At 34.3% G+C, this 20,936-nt stretch overlaps 2 protein-coding genes across 3 annotated transcripts; both read right to left on the reverse strand.

The window, feature by feature from the left end:
• Nucleotides 1-938: 938 nt before the first annotated feature.
• Nucleotides 939-5,958, reverse strand: LOC147389382 (wall-associated receptor kinase 5-like). 2 transcript variants are annotated; one of them, XM_086419576.1, is made up of 3 exons: nt 5,051-5,957; nt 2,793-2,975; nt 939-2,285 (listed from the first exon to the last, which is right to left on the reverse strand). In XM_086419576.1, the coding sequence occupies exons 1-3, from the start codon at nt 5,943-5,945 to the stop codon at nt 1,099-1,101; spliced, it is 2,265 nt and encodes a 754-aa protein (XP_086275702.1). In that variant the 5' UTR covers nt 5,946-5,957; the 3' UTR covers nt 939-1,098. The 2 variants fall into 2 exon arrangements, with proteins under 2 accessions (XP_086275702.1, XP_086275703.1); XM_086419577.1 differs by lacking the exon at nt 2,793-2,975 and having other exon boundaries at nt 5,051-5,958.
• A 5,563-nt stretch (nt 5,959-11,521) lies between these two features.
• Nucleotides 11,522-16,057, reverse strand: LOC147389383 (wall-associated receptor kinase 2-like). The gene is made up of 3 exons (XM_086419913.1): nt 15,135-16,057; nt 13,363-13,545; nt 11,522-12,860 (listed from the first exon to the last, which is right to left on the reverse strand). Exons 1-3 carry the CDS (start codon nt 16,030-16,032, stop codon nt 11,674-11,676), a joined length of 2,268 nt encoding a protein of 755 aa, XP_086276039.1. The 5' UTR covers nt 16,033-16,057; the 3' UTR covers nt 11,522-11,673.
• Between the last annotated feature and the right edge of the window lie 4,879 nt (nt 16,058-20,936).

The raw sequence follows: 20,936 nt of genomic DNA on the forward strand, positions 1-20,936 counted from the left end.
TGGTGGTGTTGATTGCCAATGTGGTAATCCATTCTAGCAAAACGACCTTAGAAAAGTTTAAAATCTTACTAAGTTAATAAGGAGAGTATTTTTCTGAGAATAATGATAAGAGTTGTGCTGGAGTGACCTCATTTTGCACTTTCCTGACATGGAGGTGCGCACAAAACCATAAATGCTTTTTTACTTATATCTCAATGAAAAACATATAAGATTCGTACACACCTCACATCTGGAAAGTGCAAAATGAGGTCACTTTAGCATTATTATAATGATAAACTGACATGGAAAGTGTGCACGATCATAGATTTTTCCTTGTGTATCTCGGGGAAAAATAATAATTATATGTGCATGTCACATAAGTTTGAGTTTTTTTTAGAGCTGCTATTGGCACCTCATAATTATGTGCGCATGCATGTGTTGAAGTCGTTCAGCATTACTTTTTTTTAAAGTCAGTTTATTATGACTCAAAATGAAAACATCTCTAGAAGAATATTTTTTGATAGTGTCGTGACAATCAGACACCCCCATGTGGTATACTCCCCCCATACACCCCCACCATGGCACTTGCAAGAACCATAGAATTTTTCCCGGGATTGTGGATACACAATCTGTGCAGTTATGTATCCCAATGAAAAAGATTTATGATTTTGGCACATGCCATGTTAGGGGTGTATGGTGGAGTATGCCACGTGAAGTGGAAGTGTCAGATTATCATTACTCTTTCTTATAACACCCGAGAATAACTTAAAATGTTTATGACTAATAGTAAACTTACTCTGAAAAAGATACCCAAAATATACTAAACTGATGTGGAATGGGCAACCATAGAGAGATTTTTTCCTTGAGTATCTTTCGATTGAGTCAACTTTGCATGGCTCAATATTTATTTCTTGCAAAATGTAATGTTATGGCCTTGCTTTATACTTGGATCAACGGAAGTCATAAAACAGCATAAATTAAAAAACAAAAAGTTTGTATTGTCTAATACAGTGTTGCCTCTTCGCAAACCATCACATGCGCTTAAATACAAATACATCGCACCATAAATGAATACTAAGTTTTCTCAATCATAAGCATATGCACATACATGCCACCATGTTAAATAGTAAAAATCTGAGGAAAACCCTTCTTCTCTTGATAGGATGACTCACTAGATGATGCTCCAAATTCAACATCAAATGCATTCACGATGCTACCTTCATTACCTGGTTCAGCCTTTATATTAGTTTCGGACGGCCTCTCATGCGACCTTCTTAGCTCATCTAACAGGGAAGCAACTTCTTTCATTGTTGGCCTTTTTCTGCTTTTGGACTTCAAACATCTCCTTGCCAGTACTGCAAATTTTATTAGCTCTTCCGCCTTCCCTTCACTCACCACTCTATCATCCAAAATTTGAAAAAGTCGATTTGCTTTCATCGACAAAATGAAATATTGTCTTAAATATCTCTCTTCATCACTTCTAAAGTTAGATACTGGTTTTTGCCCTACTAACATCTCCACAAGAACTACCCCAAAACTATAAACATCACTCTTCTCTGTATATTGCCCTGTTTCAAGGAACTCTGGGTCCATGTATCCTGGAGTCCCTTGTAGTAGTGATGCAGTTAAATGAGTTTTTTCGTCAGGAATAGACCTTGAAATCCCAAAATCAGCCAATTTTGCTTTGTAATTCTCATCTAAGAGTATGTTCCCAGACTTTATATCTCTATGAAGAATGGGTGTAGAAGCAGATGAGTGCAAATAAGCTATGGCGCTCGCTACTTCTGTAGCAATCCTTAATTGATCTTCCCATGACATATATGACATAGAGCCGTGGATATGGTGGTACAGGGTTCCATTGGAGACAAATTCGTAAACTAGTAATGGAATTTCGGCTTCTAAACAACAACCCAATAATCTTACCACATGCCTGTGGACAATTTGGGAAAGAAGGCTAACCTCATTAACAAACTGCTCTATTTGGTATTCTTCCATTGTTTTTGATTTCTTAATAGCTACTATTCCACCATCTTGAAGCATTCCTTTATAAACCGTACCAGCACCTCCTATACCGAGGATTCTACTTTCATTGTAGTTGTCTGTGGCCTTTTCAAGTTCTTCTTCAGTAAAGATTTTGGATTTGAGAATACCAACTTCATTGGAAGACATTTTTTCTTCTAATAGTAAACCACCATTTCGCTTAAAGAATTCTTGTTTGCGTTGGATGAGCTTTCTTTTCTTCAGCTCCAAAATCAACAGGTAGCAACACCAGATTAGAAATATAATGAGCATTGATAGGCCAACACCTGCATGATACCAAATAATAATAATAATGAGTAAAGAAAATCTATACAAGAGCCCTTGTGAAATAGCTATTTTTTGTAAGTCATAAACTAACTCTAAAATCTTGGTCTCGAGGTAATATTTCAATCAGAGAAAAATTGGGACTGAAACATTTTGGGACAATTCCAAGCATTCCTGAGATCAATGTTTGCTTCTAATCTTGGCCAAAACCGAATGTCTGGGACGAAATTACATTCCGAAATATAATATCATAACATAGCTTTAATTTGAAAAGATTGATGGATAGATTCAATGGAATTATGAAGCGACTTGACAAACGAATTTGAAAAGAATCAGTTTACCAAGTCGAATTCGTATATGCATTGGAAACTCAACGAGTTAATTGTTTTTATGCTTTAACTTGTTTTAGAAAACAAAACAAATATGATTTTAAAATTAAAATACATCTTCTACGTGTTAGTGGTATAGAAAATCATAGATTCTGCTGCAATAAGTGTGGGGAGAATTACCCAAAATGATGCCCATTTTGCTAAATCGTTGAGCTTGGCCTATGCAGCCACTTCCATTTTTTCGACCATCACCGTTTAAACCAGGGTGGCAAGTGCAGTTATAACTTCCAATTGTATTAACGCAGGTGGACTTTGTGACACAAAGAAGTGTGCTTGGATCCAGATCCACGCACTCGTTAATATCTAAACCAACAATTAATAATCATGATCATTTATCATTAGCGAGACAATATAACTCAGTTCTTCATATTAAAAACGGAACGAGTTTGATACGAGCTTCACGCTTAGAAAAATTATGCCAAGTTCCAACAAATGGACATGTTATCATAACTGTACTTCAACAGAAAACTCAAAAAGAAAAAAATTAATAAATATATAAATAAAAGTTTTCAGGTATTCTCTTGTTAGAATCATGAACAAAAGGAAAATTAGTTTAATTAATTATATAAAACTGTTATGATTAAAAAAAGACGTGATAATATGACACCCCCTTTTGACAAACCCACCCTATGCCCCCATCACAGAACTGTAGATCATTTGCATCGGGATACGCAGAACCATAAATTTTTTTTTTTGTTTTTTGTATATCCCAACCCTTGTTTATTTTTTATTTACTTGTAATCTCATTGTTTTATCTAGAAATGACACTAAATCAATAATGAAATTCAGAGAGCTCGAAAATTGGCCGATTTAATTCGACTCGATAAAATTGAGGCAATTCGATACATAGACAATATTTGGTTTGTTACAACTAGTTGATTAGCTAATTCGGTAGAGTCATCAAGTGAACTCGTCTTAACTCATGAATTTCAAAAAAAAAAATTCAAAGTAAAAGACAATTTTTGTCAAGAATAATGATGAATGCATGCGATTTTAGTAGGCGGTTGGGTATGTGACTGGCGTGGGAAGGGCATAGTACCTCAATTTTAGTAGGCGGTTGGGTATGAAAAAGATCTATGGTTCTGTGCCCTTGCCACATCAACCGTGTACCCAACCGCATACCAAAACCGTGTGCATTCATCACGAGTCTTTTGTCAAAATAATACAATGTTTAGGGTATGTTTTTGTCATCAAACGATTTCAGAACGCTCATGAATGGTGACAATCATGTGTAAAATAAAGAGAGCTGCTATTGGCACCTCAACTTTAACTTGTTATGCCCAAATTTCTTGAATTATTTATCACACCCCAATTAGAGATTAAAACACAAACATTACAAAGATTTGGCTCAAATTAAAATCTCAACATTATAACACTCATACAAACAATTTCAGTAATTGTTTACAATTGATTAAGCTCATATAAAATCCTAAACCCAAAAACAAAGAAATCTAGCAAAAAAAAATCGAGATCGAACTACGTGGATGGTTTTTACTCATATCACGAGGAAACACATCTATGGTTATGTGCACATTCCACATCAGACTTGTGAGAATCACAGTAACTACCCTGTGTCATTCCAGCATTTTCCATTTCATTTCCGATATACTACCATTTGATGTGAATTATTCCTCATAGACACATTCCTTTATGAGTAATTATTTAGAGTACCTATGTAGTATTTGTTAATCTATCAATGGTATTTTAGTATTTTACAATATAATATGGATGTAAGTTACGAAAAAGTCTTTACGAAGAAAACGTTCGGAAAATTGGATCTTAAAAAGTCAAAAATTTCTAACATGGAATTATTTAGTAAATATTTTAAAAACATACGTGCTATGTGGTCATTTTCCCAAAAATAAATGATGGCATGCCCCCTCTTCAAGCTGTTAACCTCTAGTGTAAAACCATTTGTAACCTAGCCAACTTCATCCAGGAGATTGAACTCTTTGAGACTATCCTGTATTTTCAACTAATTACGTGTCTCATTTGCCCCCCACTTCCTCACCTCCCTCCAATGTTTGCCCCTACCCCTTCCAGTTTTTGAAGATGAGATTGCCTCTTGACTGGGTCTTCTCTCATAAACTAATTGGAAAAGACCTAAATATTATTTTCTTCAACTTCCAACCAAAAACCTCTGAATTTCTCCCCAAAACCATTCATCTTCTAATTCTTCAACTGTACCATTAACTATAGTTTGCTCGGCTCTGCCCCTGACTTCATCCTCAGTGTCTTCTAGAAACAAACCCCTTTAATTTCTCACCCTCAACTAATCGGTTAATTTCTAATACATGGGATAGGATTATCACAGAAACAAATATAAAAATAAAAAAAAGTTGAAAAAAGAATATAAAGAAGAAAGATCATGTTAATACCTTGGCATCCTTGAGGAAGATATGGGTTCCCTCTGTAACCTTCATTGCAGGAACAATGATATCCCCGGTTACCATTAACTGAGTTAGTGCACTTGCTGTTTCTTCCACACGGGTTTGCTGATGGTGATGCTTGTTCACAGGTCGTGTTCGATATCTCCCAATCAAGAACAACTGGGGGTCTAATATTCCTTTTCCTAACATTGTCATTAGAAAGATTTGACTTGGAGAATTTGAACCATTGATCATCAACCAAGAACGCATAGCCGCCACAAGAAGACTGACTAAAACTTAAGGGTATGGAGGTACTGGTGATGCTACCGAGAGAAATAAAGAAATGCTCTAGACCATTTGGGATTGAACTCTGGCAGCATCCCATACCGTTACAAGATCCATCTATGACATTTTTTGAATCATCACAAAATGATACACACCCATTCATCATACTCATATTTTTTGCATCCTCACCGATGAATGCTATGCTGTTGCATCCGATGACTGTGAATTTGTTTCGGGTGTGGGAGAATGAGAATGGAGATCCTGATAAGTTTAGCCATTTTCTGAACTTAACAGTTGTTGTGCCGGATGGGTTAGCAGTCTTTGTGCCGGATTGGTTGTGACAATCAGTGTCAAAACTCGCCCAAATTAACACTGTTAATTGCCCTTTAAGCGATATATCTACAATGGGAAATGGGTAAGGAGATAAAAGAAAGAATCCAGAGTTATTGCAAGCTAATTCGAAGCCTGGGCCTAAGTAACACCTTTCGTCACCGATGCCAAATGGATAAGGAACGGAGATGTTCCCGCATCTATCCGGGCACCCATCCTGTGCTATTGTTGTTGCTGCTGCCATGTCTACGCATAGTAATAACATAATTAGGAGACAGTACCGACACATTTTTCTTTCTTGTATGCGCGTTGGTCTTTATTTATTTATTTATATATAAATTGGAATGACTTCTTCTTGTGAAGGTACATGGCTAATTTGATCCACATATACATGTTTATGGAATATTCAAAGTCTTATTTTCTCTGTCTTCTTTAATAACCAAATGAAAAATAACCTAAATGTCCTTGTTTTAAATATGTTTAAAAAAAAACCTTTTACTTTTCTCACCAAAACTAGTTATGATCTTCAAACCACTTGAATAAAAACAATTTACCTTACTCCCCTACTCTTCAACATTAAGATTATATCAATGTCTACTTTTAAATCTAAAGAAGGGGATAGAATTCTAGGTAAATAAGCATTTCGTGAGTTGACTATAATGAAATTTCAATTTTGGCAAAATGTTCATTTTAATTCTCTAAACATGAAATTCCAAATCGTAGGTTTTTCAAAGTGACAAATGTTGGTTCAAAGTAGCGAGATCGCTACGAACATGCGAGATCATCACTTTTATAATCAGAGAGATTGCCACTTTGAAAGAAGGAAAAAAACAAAAAAAAAATAATTAGTGGTCTTACTACTGTAGACTAGTGAGATCGTCATTTTGAAATACCTATGATCTTGCTCTTCATGTTTTGAAATTAAAATGAACAATTAGTCGAAATGAGAATTTCTTCAAAATGATGCAGAGATCATAGCAAAAGAATTTAGGGAATGTTTGGATCGTCAAACATCCAAGCATAAGACCTAGGCCCGCCCATGGACCCAAATGGGCGATGAAGTTAGAATCATCCGAAGAGATCCATTCTTTAATGGAAACATCGAGATCGTCAAGATCCATGCTTCGCAATGGTGTTTTCGTTTTTAGGTCTGATTTCTTTGTTTACTCATTTTTTTTAGACGATTTTACTATTTTAGAAAATATTCATTTTGTTAAAAACTTTAGTTTTAAATGTTAGAATCATGCACCGTCCATTCTACCTTACTTCTAAGATTATGTAGTTTATATTTCCATGCTTATTTCATTTTTACTATTTATTATAATTTTTCTTATTTTTCATGTTTTTTCCCTTAAGAATAAGACTTTTTCTATAAATAGTATTGTAACTCCAATACGGAGCCAACTTTTTATTAATAAATTTATGTTACTAAAGAATTTTCTTTCTTTTCCAATTGTTTGGTATTGTTTGTGAATCAAAACAGGTTCTTGATGTCCAATTGTTCAATATTTTTTTAAAATCAACGAATCAATTGAAAGATTATTCTTTGCCTTATATCGCAAAAGTTGATTAAGTTTTAAAAAATTTCTTTAGAATTTTTTTATGTAGAAGATAATAAGATTTTTAATATAAAAAATAAATCAAAATTTTTCTAAAGGGGTTTAGACGAGTTTTAAAATGATGAATTGAACAAGATATTCAATAAATTAAAAATAATTTAACCATTGACATTAAAGACATATATAGAAGGTAATTGATTTTGCAACAAAAAATCAAGGGCGATTGTTTTACTAATAATAAGGGAACCAATGCCATGAGAAAATAGAGGTTAACTAAAAACAGGTGGTAAGACCAACAACTAGAGTTTGCTCCTCTAGGTTGTGAATTTAAAATTGAGGATCATTTCTTGATTAAAATGTCATGTGTTGTGTGGGTCGGTGCATGTGATCATAGATTAAGTCTTGTCGCTTATGATCGGGAAATCTAAGTTGAGCCTATTCTATGGACTGCCTGATGGACCAGGTCCTGGTCCTCTACCAACGGGGAAGTCATTCAATACTGAATGAGTCCACTATTCAAATATTTTACTAGTCAATAAACACTTCAAAAATCAAATTACATTGATAATCTTGCAACCTCAGCTTAATAATACAGCATTTTTTTTTTATTAAAAATATTGTGATAGTGTGTGATATGGTCAAACAATTCATAGCTGATACATTAAAGAGTCGCGGCCAACTCATTATTATCAGCGTATGTGACTTTATTCCCTTATTAGTCAAAATTACAGATAACTTTTGCTTTCAAATTGATAACAATCCTCATGACTAGTCTTCTTCTCATACAGTAAATGACCTAAATGCTCTCTTATATTATTTAGGTTCTTTCCAGAGCGGTGATCTGCAAACCGATTTGGCACCAAGTGAATCAGATAACATACTTTATATCAAAATAATTTGGATTTGATTGAGTAAATATTATTATTTTAGTCACTAGTATGAATGTGTTAAGGGCAGCGCTTGTAGGGTGTAGATCATTAATAATTCAGTGTAGCTAGTTTACAAGTGATCCTTCCAAGATCCGATATGGCTTATCGATATTTTGAAAATATTTGCCAAGTTGACAAAAATTGTCCAAGTCAATCTGATTTTTGTAATTTTTTTAATATTTATTTTAAATAAAATATGATATTGGGATAAAGCATCTTCTAATCTACCATATTTTACAAATTAAAAAAAAAAAAAAAATTGTATTTTGTAATATAAATATATCTTAATAAATTATTTTAATTGAGTTAAATGCTTTATCTCATCCGAGGGAAAATGAATTGAGGGAGTCAACTTGATAATGGTAGGGACATGACCAAGTGGAATACCGAGTTTTAAAAGGGTGATCTAGTAGAAGCCCTCCCGCCCCCCCTCCCCCTCCCCCGACCGATTGCCAATGATATGATTTTCATCTGATATCCAACTCAATTTGATCCTAAAAAATATGATTCAGATCTAAGTTTTGATTTTTTGGATTGGATTTAGATTGAAAAATACATATCTGATTAATTTTTGGATCGATTTCGGATTAACCACTATCTAAATCGATAAAAATTCGATTCGAATTAAATTTTCCATTTTTTTCAAATACCATGCATATATATATTCTTATTTTATTTCTTCTCTCATTCGATTTTAGGGTTTGAGTTTTTCGCATCGTCTCTTTCAAAAGCATGATCCACAATATTCACTCGATCACAAACGACACCGCCGATAGAATCTCCTTGCATGGACGATTAGATTTATCCTCTCTCTTTATATATGTAATAAAACACAACTAAGTTAGAACAATTGTATGTGACAAAAACGTCCCATCATCTACAGTTTTGTCGGTTAAACCTCTTATCAAGTTATATTGTCATGAGCCCCAGTTTATTTCTTTTATTCTTCAACTCTTCTAATTTTACTACATTTTCTCTTATACCCATTTAATCTACTTTACTATTTTTCAATTTTTATCCCTTTAATTTCATTTTTTTTAATAATACATCTTTTTTCAAGCTATATCTTGGGATCCATTTTATTTACTTTACTCTTCACCTCCCCTAATTTTACTATATTTTCTATCTTAACCTTTTAATCCACTTTATTATTTTTCATCTTTTATTTTTTTAATCTCAAATTTTTTATAGCAGGTGTGTGAGTTAAACCTCCTATCAAGCAATAGTTTCATACGATTTGTGCCCCTTAAATTTTTTTGGAGTCTCAACGGAGAACAGGAAATGAGGAAGTAAGAATCATGGCAGCTTCATCGTCATCTATGACTGAACCAATACGGATCCGCTCCAACTTCATCATCATTTGTGTTTCCCTCTCAAAGGGGCAAGTCACATAGGGATATCTCAAATATTCACCAATTTGATAGAGGGGTGTGTAAATCACCTAAAAATTTGAGAGGGAGGAGGGAAAAAAAAAATAAAAGCGAGCTTGGCATTAATTTGAAAACAAGGGTGGGGATTCCTCGAATATTTTATCAAAACTAAGGTGGCAGCAATTAGAATTCATCAGCTTTAAAATACGGGGTATCTCACTTAATCATCAACATTAAGGAGGGGGGCTTCTAATCAGTATAAAAAATAAGGGTGGCCCCTTACTGGCTCCGCCCATGCTCACTAGCTTTGGAAAAGGTCTCCTTTTGTTTAGCCTGTTAGAACCCAAGCCCAAAAAAAAAATTACAAGATATCCCACATGTATAGCAGGCTCAACTATACTGACCCAATTTCTCATTGATCTATAGAGTCAACTAAACCAACTACAAAAGCAAGGATTGTATAAATTGTGAAGAGATTGAGATATATAATTGAGAATATAAGAATAATATGAAAGTGACACTCGAGAGAGAGAGAGAGATAGATATATATATATATAGGGAAATGTTCAGCACCCTAAGCTTTACCCTACACTTTAACAAACGTGTTTTATCTTACATGGGTTAGAAGTTTTGGAATGAGCTGATTTTTGGTGAGGATGATCTCCATGGTGAGGAGATCATCCTCACCAAAAATCAGCCCATCATTCCGAAATTTTTAGCCCTATGTTTACAAGTTGAAAATTTGTGGACCGTCCATTTTTTGTAAATCATTTTTTATGGGGTTAGAAGTTTTGGAATTTTTGGAGGATGCATAAATATATATATATATATATATGGGTAGCGATCCATGGCCAACAGTTTGGCAAACATTTTGGCAAACACATTTTTCAAAACATGGGTTAGAGGTCTTGGAATGGGCTGATTTTTGGTGAGGATGATCTCTACGGTGAGGAGATCATCCTCACCAAAAATCAGCTCATTCCAAAACTTCTAACCTCATCAAAAATGATTTACAAAAAATGGACGGTTCACGATTTTTCAACTCGTAAAATGGGGCTAGAAGTTTTGGAATGAGCTGATTTTTGGTGAGGATGATCTCCTCACCGTAGAGATCATCCTCACCAAAAATCAGCCCATTCCAAGACCTCTAACCCATGTTTTGAAAAAGTGTTTGCCAAAATGTTTGCCAAACTGTTGGCCACGGATAGGGACCCTATATATATATATATATATATATGCATGCATGCATTGTTGTGGCAATGACCCTATATATATATATATATACATGCATGCATGCATTGTTGTGGTAATGACCCCTAAAAATTGTGGGTTCTTGTTGTTTCACAACAAATTTCTTTTTTTTATTTTAAACCTAACCTAACTCATGATCTCTAAAGGGCATGGTCTCGAAAGGGCCAAGTGTCATGTGGACCGCTGTGTCAGTACAGGTGGCCCAAGTGGGATACCTTAATCCTGGCGCTCTTAATGGTCCTTTGCTTCATGTAACCTTATTCATATACATCTTTATTATGATGAGAGAAAGGTAAATGTTATGTTCTACATTAATTAATGTTTTTAAATTACAAAAGTACATTTACATTAAATTGATATATTATAAGAGAGAAAAGTGACAAATAAATTGTTAGCCTGATCCACACTATTTAAATAAGAGAGAAAAGGGAATTTTCGATGACAAAAAAAGATTTTTTTGGTAGCAAAAATATGAAAATTACTATTTGTACAGTTTTGGTAAAATAAAATATTTTCGAAAACAGTAAATTACCATTTTTAAAAATAAGATGTACACCTTACCGTTTTGTTAAATAATCAATATGTCATGCATGTTTTGGTAAATTTGCCTTTTTTAACTTGAGTATCTTTCTTTTTAATCAAATTTGCACGGCCCAATATTTATTGCTTGCAAAATGCAATGTTATGGCCTTGCTTTATACTTCAATCAACAGAACTCATAAAACAACATAAATTAAAAAACAAAAATTTTGTAGTGTCTAATACTGTGTTGCCTCTTCGCAAACCATCACATGCTTGTCAATGCTTAATTATTAGTTTCTCTCCATCCATGAATGCTTAATTACAAATACAAGCACCATACATGAAAACTAAATTTTCTCAATCATATGCACATACATGCCACCATGTTAAATAGTAAAAATCTGAGGAAAACCCTTCTTCTCTTGATAGGACGACTCACTAAATGATGCTCCAAATTCAACATCAAATGCATTCACAAAGCTACCTTCATTACCTGGTTCAGCCTTTATATAAGTTTCGAAGGGACTCTTACGTGACCTTCTTAGCTCATCTAGTAGAGAAGCAACTTCTTTCATAGTTGGCCTTTTTCTGCCTTTGGACTTCAAACATCTCCTTGCCAGTACAGCAAATTTGATTAGCTCTTCCTCCATCCCTTCTCTCACCACTCTATCATCCAAAATCTGAAAAAGTCGATTTGCTTTCATCGACAACATGAAATATTGTCTTAAATATCTCTCTTCATCACTTCTAAAGTTAGATACTGGTTTTTGCCCAACTAACATCTCCACAAGAACTACCCCAAAACTATAAACATCACTCTTCTCTGTATATTGCCCTGTTTCAAGGAACTCTGGGTCCATGTATCCTGGAGTCCCTTGTAGTAGTGATGCAGTTAAGTGAGTTCTTTCGTCGGGAATAGACCTTGAAATCCCAAAATCAGCCAATTTTGCTTTGTAATTCTCATCTAAGAGTATGTTCCCAGACTTTATATCTCTATGAAGAATGGGTGTGGAAGCAGATGAGTGCAAATAAGCTACGGCGCTTGCTACTTCTGTAGCAATCCTTAATCGATCTTCCCATGACATATATGACATAGAGCCGTGGATATGATCGTAAAGGGTTCCATTGGAGACAAATTCGTAAACTAGTAATGGAACTTCAGCTTCTAAACAACAACCCAATAATCTTACCACATACCTGTGGACAATTTGGGAAAGAAGGCTAACCTCATTAACAAACTGCTCTATTTGATATTCTTCCATTGTTTTTGATTTCTTAATAGCTACTATTCCACCATCTTGAAGCATCCCTTTATAAACGGTACCAGAGCCTCCTTTACCGAGGATTCTACTTTCGTTGTAGTTGTCTGTGGCCTTTTCAAGTTCTTCTTCAGTGAAGATTTTGGATTTGAGAATACCAACTTCATTGGAAGACATCTTTTCTTCTAATAGAAAACCACCATTTCGCTTAAAGAATTCTTGTTTGCGTTTGATGAGCTTTCTTTTCTTCAGCTCCAAAATCAACAAGTAGCAACACCAGATTAGAAATATAATAAGCATTGATAGGCCAACACCTGCATGATACCAAATAATAATAATGAGGAAAGAAAAATATACAAGAGCCTTTGTGAAATAGCTATTTTTGTAAGTCATAAACTAACTCTAAAATCTTGGTCTCGAGGTAATATTTCAATCAGAGAAAAATTGGGACTGGAACATTTTGGGACAGTTCCAAACATTCCTGAGATCAATGTTTCATTCTAGTCTTGGCCAAAACCGATTGTCTGGGACAAAATTACATTCCAAAACATAATGATCATAACATAGCTCTAATTTGAAAAGATTGATGGATAGATTCAATGGAATTATGAAGTGACTTGACAAACAAATTTGAAAAGAATCAGTTTACCAAGTTGACTTCGTATATGCATTGGGAACTCGACGAGTTAATTGTGTTATGTTTTAACTTGTTTTAGAAAACAAAATAAATATGATTTTAAAATTAAAACACATCTTCTACATGTTAATGGTATAGAAAATCATAGATTTTGCAGCAATAAGTGTGGGGAGAATTACCCAAAAAGATGCCCATATTGTTAAATGGTTGAGGTTCGGCAATGCAGCCACTTCCATTTTTTCGACCATCACCGTGTGAACCAGATGGGCAAGTGCAGTTATAACTTCCATTTGTATTAACGCAGGTGGCCTTCGTGACACAAAGAAGTGTGCTTGGATCCAGATCCACGCACTCGTCAATATCTAAACCAACAATCATTTTATCATTAGCAAGACAATATAACTCAGTTCTTCATATTAAGCATGGGAAGGGTTTGATACGAGCTTCACACTTAGAAAAATGAATAATTTACCAAAACGGTAGAGTTTTTGAAATTATTTACCAAAACAGTACACTATTCAAAATATTTCCGAAAACGGTAATTTTACCGTTTTCGGAATTAATTTTTTTATCAAAACGGTAAAAACAGTAAAATGTATTTTTTTTATACCGAAAATACCCTTTTTTTTTGTTTTACATATGTATTTATAATTTTAACCTTAAAAAAAATGAAAATCCAACTTAAAAGATTCACTCTCTTTTGGTAATCCAACAATCATATGTATTTACAATTTTTTTTTACCAAAATCAATTTTATTTTTGTAATTTAAGTCAAAAAATAAAAAAAGGTATTTTTGATAATAAAAAAATACATTTTACTATTTTTACCGTTTTGGTAAAAAAAATTAATTCCGAAAACGATAAAAATATCGTTTTCAAAAATATTTTGAATAGTATACCGTTTTGATAAATAACTGAAAAGTTGTGCATGTTTTGATAAATCTGCCTAGAAAAATTATGCCGAGTGCCAACAAATGGACATGTCATCGTAACTGTACTTCAACAGAAAACTCAAAAAGAAAAAATTAATAAATATATAAATAAAAGTTTTCAGGTATTCTCTTGCTAGAACTATAAACAAAAGGAAAATTAGTTTGATTAATTATATAAAATTGTTATAATTAAAGAGTCGTGATAATACGACACTCCCTTTTGACAAACGCACCCTATGCCCTCATCACAGGACCCTAGATTATTTGCATTGGGATACACGGAACGATAAATCTTCCTTTGTCTATCCCACGGCAAATGATCTATGAATCTTTGATGGGGGCGTTTGTCAGAGAGAAACGTCATATTTTTACGGTTCAATGAAAACTGGTGTTGAAATCAATGGATTAAATGTAGTGCCCCTATTGACCTGGGTTTTGTGTGAAAGATGTAAAAAAAAAAAAAAAAAAAAAAAGACCTACAGGCCCTTATCTTCAACCTCCAATCATAAGACAACTATCTTGATGTTTCTCCCAAAAATTGTCATATTCAAGCTGCTAACCTATAATGTAAAACCATTTTTAACCTATTCAACTTCACCCTCAACGTCTTCTCTCTCTCTCTCTCTCTCTCTGTTTTTCTCCTCCTCCCATCTCTCTCTCCCTCCCTCTCTGTTTTTTTTTTTTTTCTTCTTCTTCTCCGACTCGGACTCCTTCGATATCTCTCTCCCTCTGTTATTTTTTTCTTCTTCTCTCCTCCCTCCCACCCGCCGCCCACCACCCTTCTCTCTCTCTCTCTCTCTTTCTTCTCCTCTTCCTCCTCGCCTGAGATGTCAGAATAGTTGGAGATGAGAGGTGTGCCCTTTGACATGGAGTGCCCACAATAACTTTTAAATTTTTAAAAGTTCCCCTAAAAATTGGAGGACCCTTAGAATTTCTTGGCATGTCCATAAAATTTCCCAATAAAAAAAAATATTGAAAAAAAAAGAGATCATTTTAATATACTAGGTGGCCGGTGATACCTTGGCATCCTTGAGGAAGATATGGGTTCCCTGTGTAACCTTCATTGCAGGAACACTTATATCCGCGGATACCATTATCTGAGTTAGAGCACTTGCTGTTTCTTCCACACGCGTTTGCTGATGCTTCTTCACAGGTCGTGTCCCCTACCGCCCAATCAAAAACAACCCGAGGATTAAAATTCATTTCCCTAACGTTGCCGTTCAAAAAATCTGACTTGGAGAAATGGAACCATTGTTCATCAGCCAAGAACGCATAACTACACAACTGATTATTAAGACTTAAGGGCGTGTTGGTACTGGTAATGCTACCGAGAGAAACAAATAACGTTTGTAGACCCTTTGGGATTGAAGTCTGGCAGCATCCCATACCGTCACAAGATCCGTCTATGACACTATTTGAATCGTCACAAAACGACACACATCCATTCATCATAGCCATAGTGTCGTCATTGTCACCCATGAACGCTATGCTGTTGCATCCGGTGACTGTGAATTTGTTCCGGGTGTGGGAGAATGTGAATGGAGATCGTTTTATGTTTGTCCATCTTTTGAACTCAACAGTCGGTGTGCCAGATGGATCAGTAGTATTTTTGCCAGATTGGTTGTTACAATCAAAAGTCGTCCAAAATAACACTGTTAATTGCCCTTCAAGCGATATATTTACAACGGGAAGTTCGTGAGGAAGTTCGTAAGGATATAAAAGAAACAATTCAGAGTTATTGCAAGCTAATTCGAAGCCTAGGCCTGAGTAACACCTTTCATCACCGATGCCAAATGGATAAGGAACGGGGATGTCCCCGCATCTATCCGCGCACCCTTCCTTTGCTATTGTTGCTGCTGCTGCTGCTGCTATGTCTACGCATAGTAATAACATAAGTAGGAGACAGTACCGATCCATTTTTCTTTCTTGTATGCGCTTTGTTCTTTATTTATTTATTTATATATAAATTTGGAAGGACTTCTTCTTCTTCTTTTTCTTATGAAGGTACATGGGAAAGCGAAACGGTGAATTTGATCCACATACATATGCTTATGGAATATTCAAAGTCTTATTTTCTCATTCTTCTCTAATAAGCAAATGAAAAATAACCTAAAATGTCCTTGTTTTAAATATGTTCTCTCCAAAACTAGTTATGATCTTCAACCACGTGAATTAAAAAAATTTACCCTACTCCCCTACTCTCCAAAATTAAGATTATATCAACTACTTCCACTTTTAAATCTGAAGAAGGGGGTAGAATTTTTGGTAAATTACCATTTCATGTGTTGAATATAACAAAATTCCAATTTCGGCTAACTGTTCATTTTAATTCTCAAAACATGAAAATCCAAATCGTAAGTTTTTCAAAGTGACAAATGTTGGTTCAAAGTAGTGAGATCGCTATGAACTTGCGAGATCATCACTTTTATAATTAGAGAGATTATCACTTTGTAAGAAAGAAAAAGAAAAAAAAGAATTAGTGGTCTTGTTACTTTAGACTGGTGAGATCGTCATTTTGAAAAACCTATAGAGGATAACTTAAAATGGGCGGCCAGGACTTTAGACTTTTATCATGACCTTGAGTTATTCAATATTGAATGAGTCCACTATTCAAATATTTTACTAGTCAAATAAACACTTCAAAAATCAACTTGATTAATAATCTTGCAACCTAACTTAATAATACAACATTTTTTTTTAAAATATTGTGAAAGTGTGTTATATAGTCAAAAAATTCATAGAAGATGTTACATTAAAGAGTCGCCGTCAACTCATTATTATTAGCGTGTGTGATTTTATTCCCTTATTAGTCAAACTCACAGATAACTTATGCTTTCAAATTGATAGCAATCCTCAAGCCAAGTCTTCTTCCCATACTATCGTAAATGATCTAAATGCCCTCTTTTATTATTTGGGTTCGTTCCATAGCGGTGATCTGCAAACTGATTGGGAACCAAGTGAATCAGATAACATATTTTGTATCAAAATAATTTGGATTTGATTGAGTAAATATTATTATTTTAGTCACTAGTATGAATGTGTTAAGGGCAGCGCTTGTAGGTTGTAGTCATTAATAATTCAGTGCAGCTAGTTCACGAGTGACTCGTCCAAGATCCGATATAACTTATCGATATTTTAAAAATATTGGCCGAGTTGACAAAATTTATCCAAGTCAATCAGGTTTTTGTAAATTTTTTAATATTTATTTTTAAATAAAATATGAAATTGTGACAAAGCAGAAACGCACCACATATATATATATATATATATATATATGAGTCTCATTCGGCACCCAACCATTTACCCAACAATTTGCTCAACATATTTTGTTCTACATGGGTTAGAAGTTTTGGAATAGGCTGATTTTTGGTGAAGATGATGTCTATGGTGAGGAGATCATTCTCACCAAAAATCAGCTCATTCCAAAACTTCTAACCCCATCACAAATGGTTTACAAAAAATGGACGGTCCACGATTTTTCAACTTGTAAACATGGGGTTAAAAGTTTTGGAATGGACTGATTTTTGGTGAGGATGATCTCTACGGTTCCAAAACTTCTAACTCGTGCAAGACAAAACATGTTAGACAAATTGTTGGGCAAATTGTTGGGTAAAATGGTTAGGTGCTAAACATTTCCATATATATATATATATAGGGAAATGTTCAGCACCCTAAGTTTTACCAGACACTTTAACAAACGTTTTTTGTCCTACATGGGTTAGAAGTTTTGGAATGAGCTGATTTTTGGTGAGGATGATCTCTATGATTAGAAGATTATCCTCCCCAAAAATCAGCCCATTCCGAAATGTTTAGCCCCATGTTTACACGTTGAAAAATCGTGGACCGTCCATTTTTTGTAAATCAATTTTGATGCAGTTAGAAGTTTTGGAATGAGCTGATTTTTGGTGAGGATGATCTCCTCACCATAGAGATCATCCTCACCAAAAATCAGCTCATTCCGAAACTTCTAACCCATGTAAGACAAAATGTGTTTGTTAAAGTGTGTGGTAAAACTAAGGGTGGCGAACGGGACCCATATATATATATATATATATATAAAGTTGTATTTTGTAATAAAAATATATCTTAATAAATTATTTTATATTGAGTTAAATGTTTTTCTCATCCAAGGGAAAATGAATTGTGCGAGTCAACTCGATATTGGTGGGGGACATGACGAGACAGAATACCTAGTTTTAAAAGGGTGGTCTTGAGTAGAAGCCCCCACCCCCCTCCCCCGATTGATAATGATTTGATATTCATCCCATATCCGATTCGATTCGATCTAAAAAAACATGATTCAGATTGGATTTAGATTGAAAAATGCATATCCAATCAATTTTTTGATCGATTTTAGATTAACCATTGTCCAAACCAATAAAAATTCGATTCGAATTAAAATTTTCATTTTTTTGTCAAATACCATATATATATATATACTTATTTTATTTCTTCTCTCTCTCTCTCTCTTTATATATGTAATAAAGCACAATTGAGTTAAAACAATTGTGTGTGACACAAACATCCCATCATCTATAGTTTTGTGGGTTAAACCTCTTATCAAGTTATAGTGTTATGAGACCCACTTTATTTCCTTTATTCTTCAAGTCCTCTAATGTTATTATATTTCCTCTTCTACCCCTTTAATCTACTTTACTTATTTTCATCTTTTATCCCTTTAATCTCATTTTTTTAAATAATACATTTTTTATCAAGCTATATATAATTTTATTACATTTTCTCTTCTACGCCTTTAATCTACTTTACTTATTTTCATCTTTTATCCTTTTAATCCCATTTTTTTTTTTAATCTTTTGTCAAGCTATATCTTGAGACCCACTTTATTTAATTTATTCTTCACCTCCCCTAACTCTACTATGATTTCTATTTTATCCATTTAATTCACTTTATTATTTTTCATCTTTTATCTCTTTAATCTCAAATTTTTTATAACAATTGTGTAGATTAAACCTCCTATCAAGCAATAGTTTCATGGGATTGGTGTCCCTTAAATTTTTTTGGAGTCTCGACTAAGAATAGAAAATGAAGAAATAAGAACCATGGCAGCTTCATCATCATCTGTGATTGAACCGGTACAAATCTGTTCGAGCTTCGTCATCATTTGTGTTTCCCTCTCAAAGGGGCATGTTATCTCAAATATTCACCAAGTTGGTAGAGGGGTGTGTAAATCACCTAAAATTTTGAGAGGGAGGAGGGCAAAAAAAAATCAAAGCGAGCTTGGCATTAATTTGAAAACACGAGTGGGGATTCCTCGCAAATAGAATTCATCTACTTTAAAATACGGGGTATCTCACATAATCATCAACATTAAGGAGGGGAGCTTCTAATCAGTAAAAAAACAAGAGGGCGGCCCCTTACTGGCTCCGCCCATGTCCAATCGCTTTGTAAAAGGTCTCCTTTATTTTGCCTCTTAGAGCCCAAGCCCAGAAAAAAAAAATACAAGACATCCTACATATATAACAGGCTCGACTATAGTGACTCAATTTGAAGTTACTCATTGATCTATAGAGTCATCTAAACCAACTCTCCAGTAAAAATTGCCTTTTTTTTTCATTTTCTGATTATGGTACTACTAGAAAAGCAAGGATTGTATAAATTGTGAAGAGATTAAGATATATAAACGGACGTAGGGCTTAAAATTCTATGAATTTAAAGAGAGAGAGAGAGAGAGAGAGAATTTTGCATAGTTAGATTTGAAATTTTACATTTTGCGGGTCAATGGCCATCCATTTTCAATCTTAGATTAGGTAAGAAAAGAAAATTCTTTTATTTTTTTAAAACCTAACCTAACTCATGATCTCTAAAGGGCATGGTCTCGAAAGGGCTAAGGTGTCACTTGGACCACTGTGTCAATACAGGTGGTTCAAGTGAGATACCTAAATCCAGGCGCTCTACATGGTCCTTTGCTCCATGTAACTTTATTCATATACATCTTTACTATGATGAGAGAAAGGTAAATGTTATATTCACATTAATTAATGTTTTTAAATTATAAAAGTACCCTTACATTAAATTAATATATTATAAGAGGGAAAAGTGACAAATAAATTGTTAGCCTGAATCCACACTATTTAATCTCTCAAATTATAAGGGAAAAATCAAGAAATTTCGGCAAGGGTTATTAAGACATGTCCCTCCATGTTTTGTTCAATATTAGAGACACCCCCACATGTTTTCAAATTGATGATATGCCCCCTCACCTGGGTTTTGTAGGAAAGATTAATATATAAAAAATGGCCTACAGGCCCTTGTCATCAACCTCCACGATGACCCATGATGTTTCTCCCAAAAATTGTCATATTCAAGTTGTTTCCCCCACAAGAATTTTTAAAAGTTGCAAGGGCCTAGTTCAAATTTTAATATATCTTGAGCTTGCACTCGTTTGCCCCCCACTAGAATTTTTGGAAGTTACCCCACGTAACCACGTTTGGAATTTTCAAAAGTAGCCCCCTCAGTTTTTTGGGTTTCTAAGAACCCCTTTATTTGATTAATGTTTGAGATGTCGACTATGGTTTCCATAATGAGATACCCATTTGAGTCGTGATAATCTGAACTATGCACGTGGCATACTCAATCGACTTACCTGATATGATAGACTCAGAAATCGTAGATCTGCTTTCCTCGCAATACAAAACCACACCTTTTTATAGGGAACCGTAATTTTATATCCCGAAGAGAGCAAATCTACGATTTTCGAGCCTATCACGTAAGGTAAGTTGATTGAGTATGCCACGTGCCTAAGTCAAATTAGTGTATCCATTTTTACCTTGTTTTACTTTCTTTTTAAATAATTGGATATC

The sequence above is a fragment of the Akebia trifoliata genome, chromosome 12, assembly GCF_017979445.1.
Source record: "Akebia trifoliata isolate Shusen 1 chromosome 12, ASM1797944v1, whole genome shotgun sequence".
NCBI classification, from domain to species: Eukaryota; Viridiplantae; Streptophyta; class Magnoliopsida; order Ranunculales; family Lardizabalaceae; genus Akebia; species Akebia trifoliata.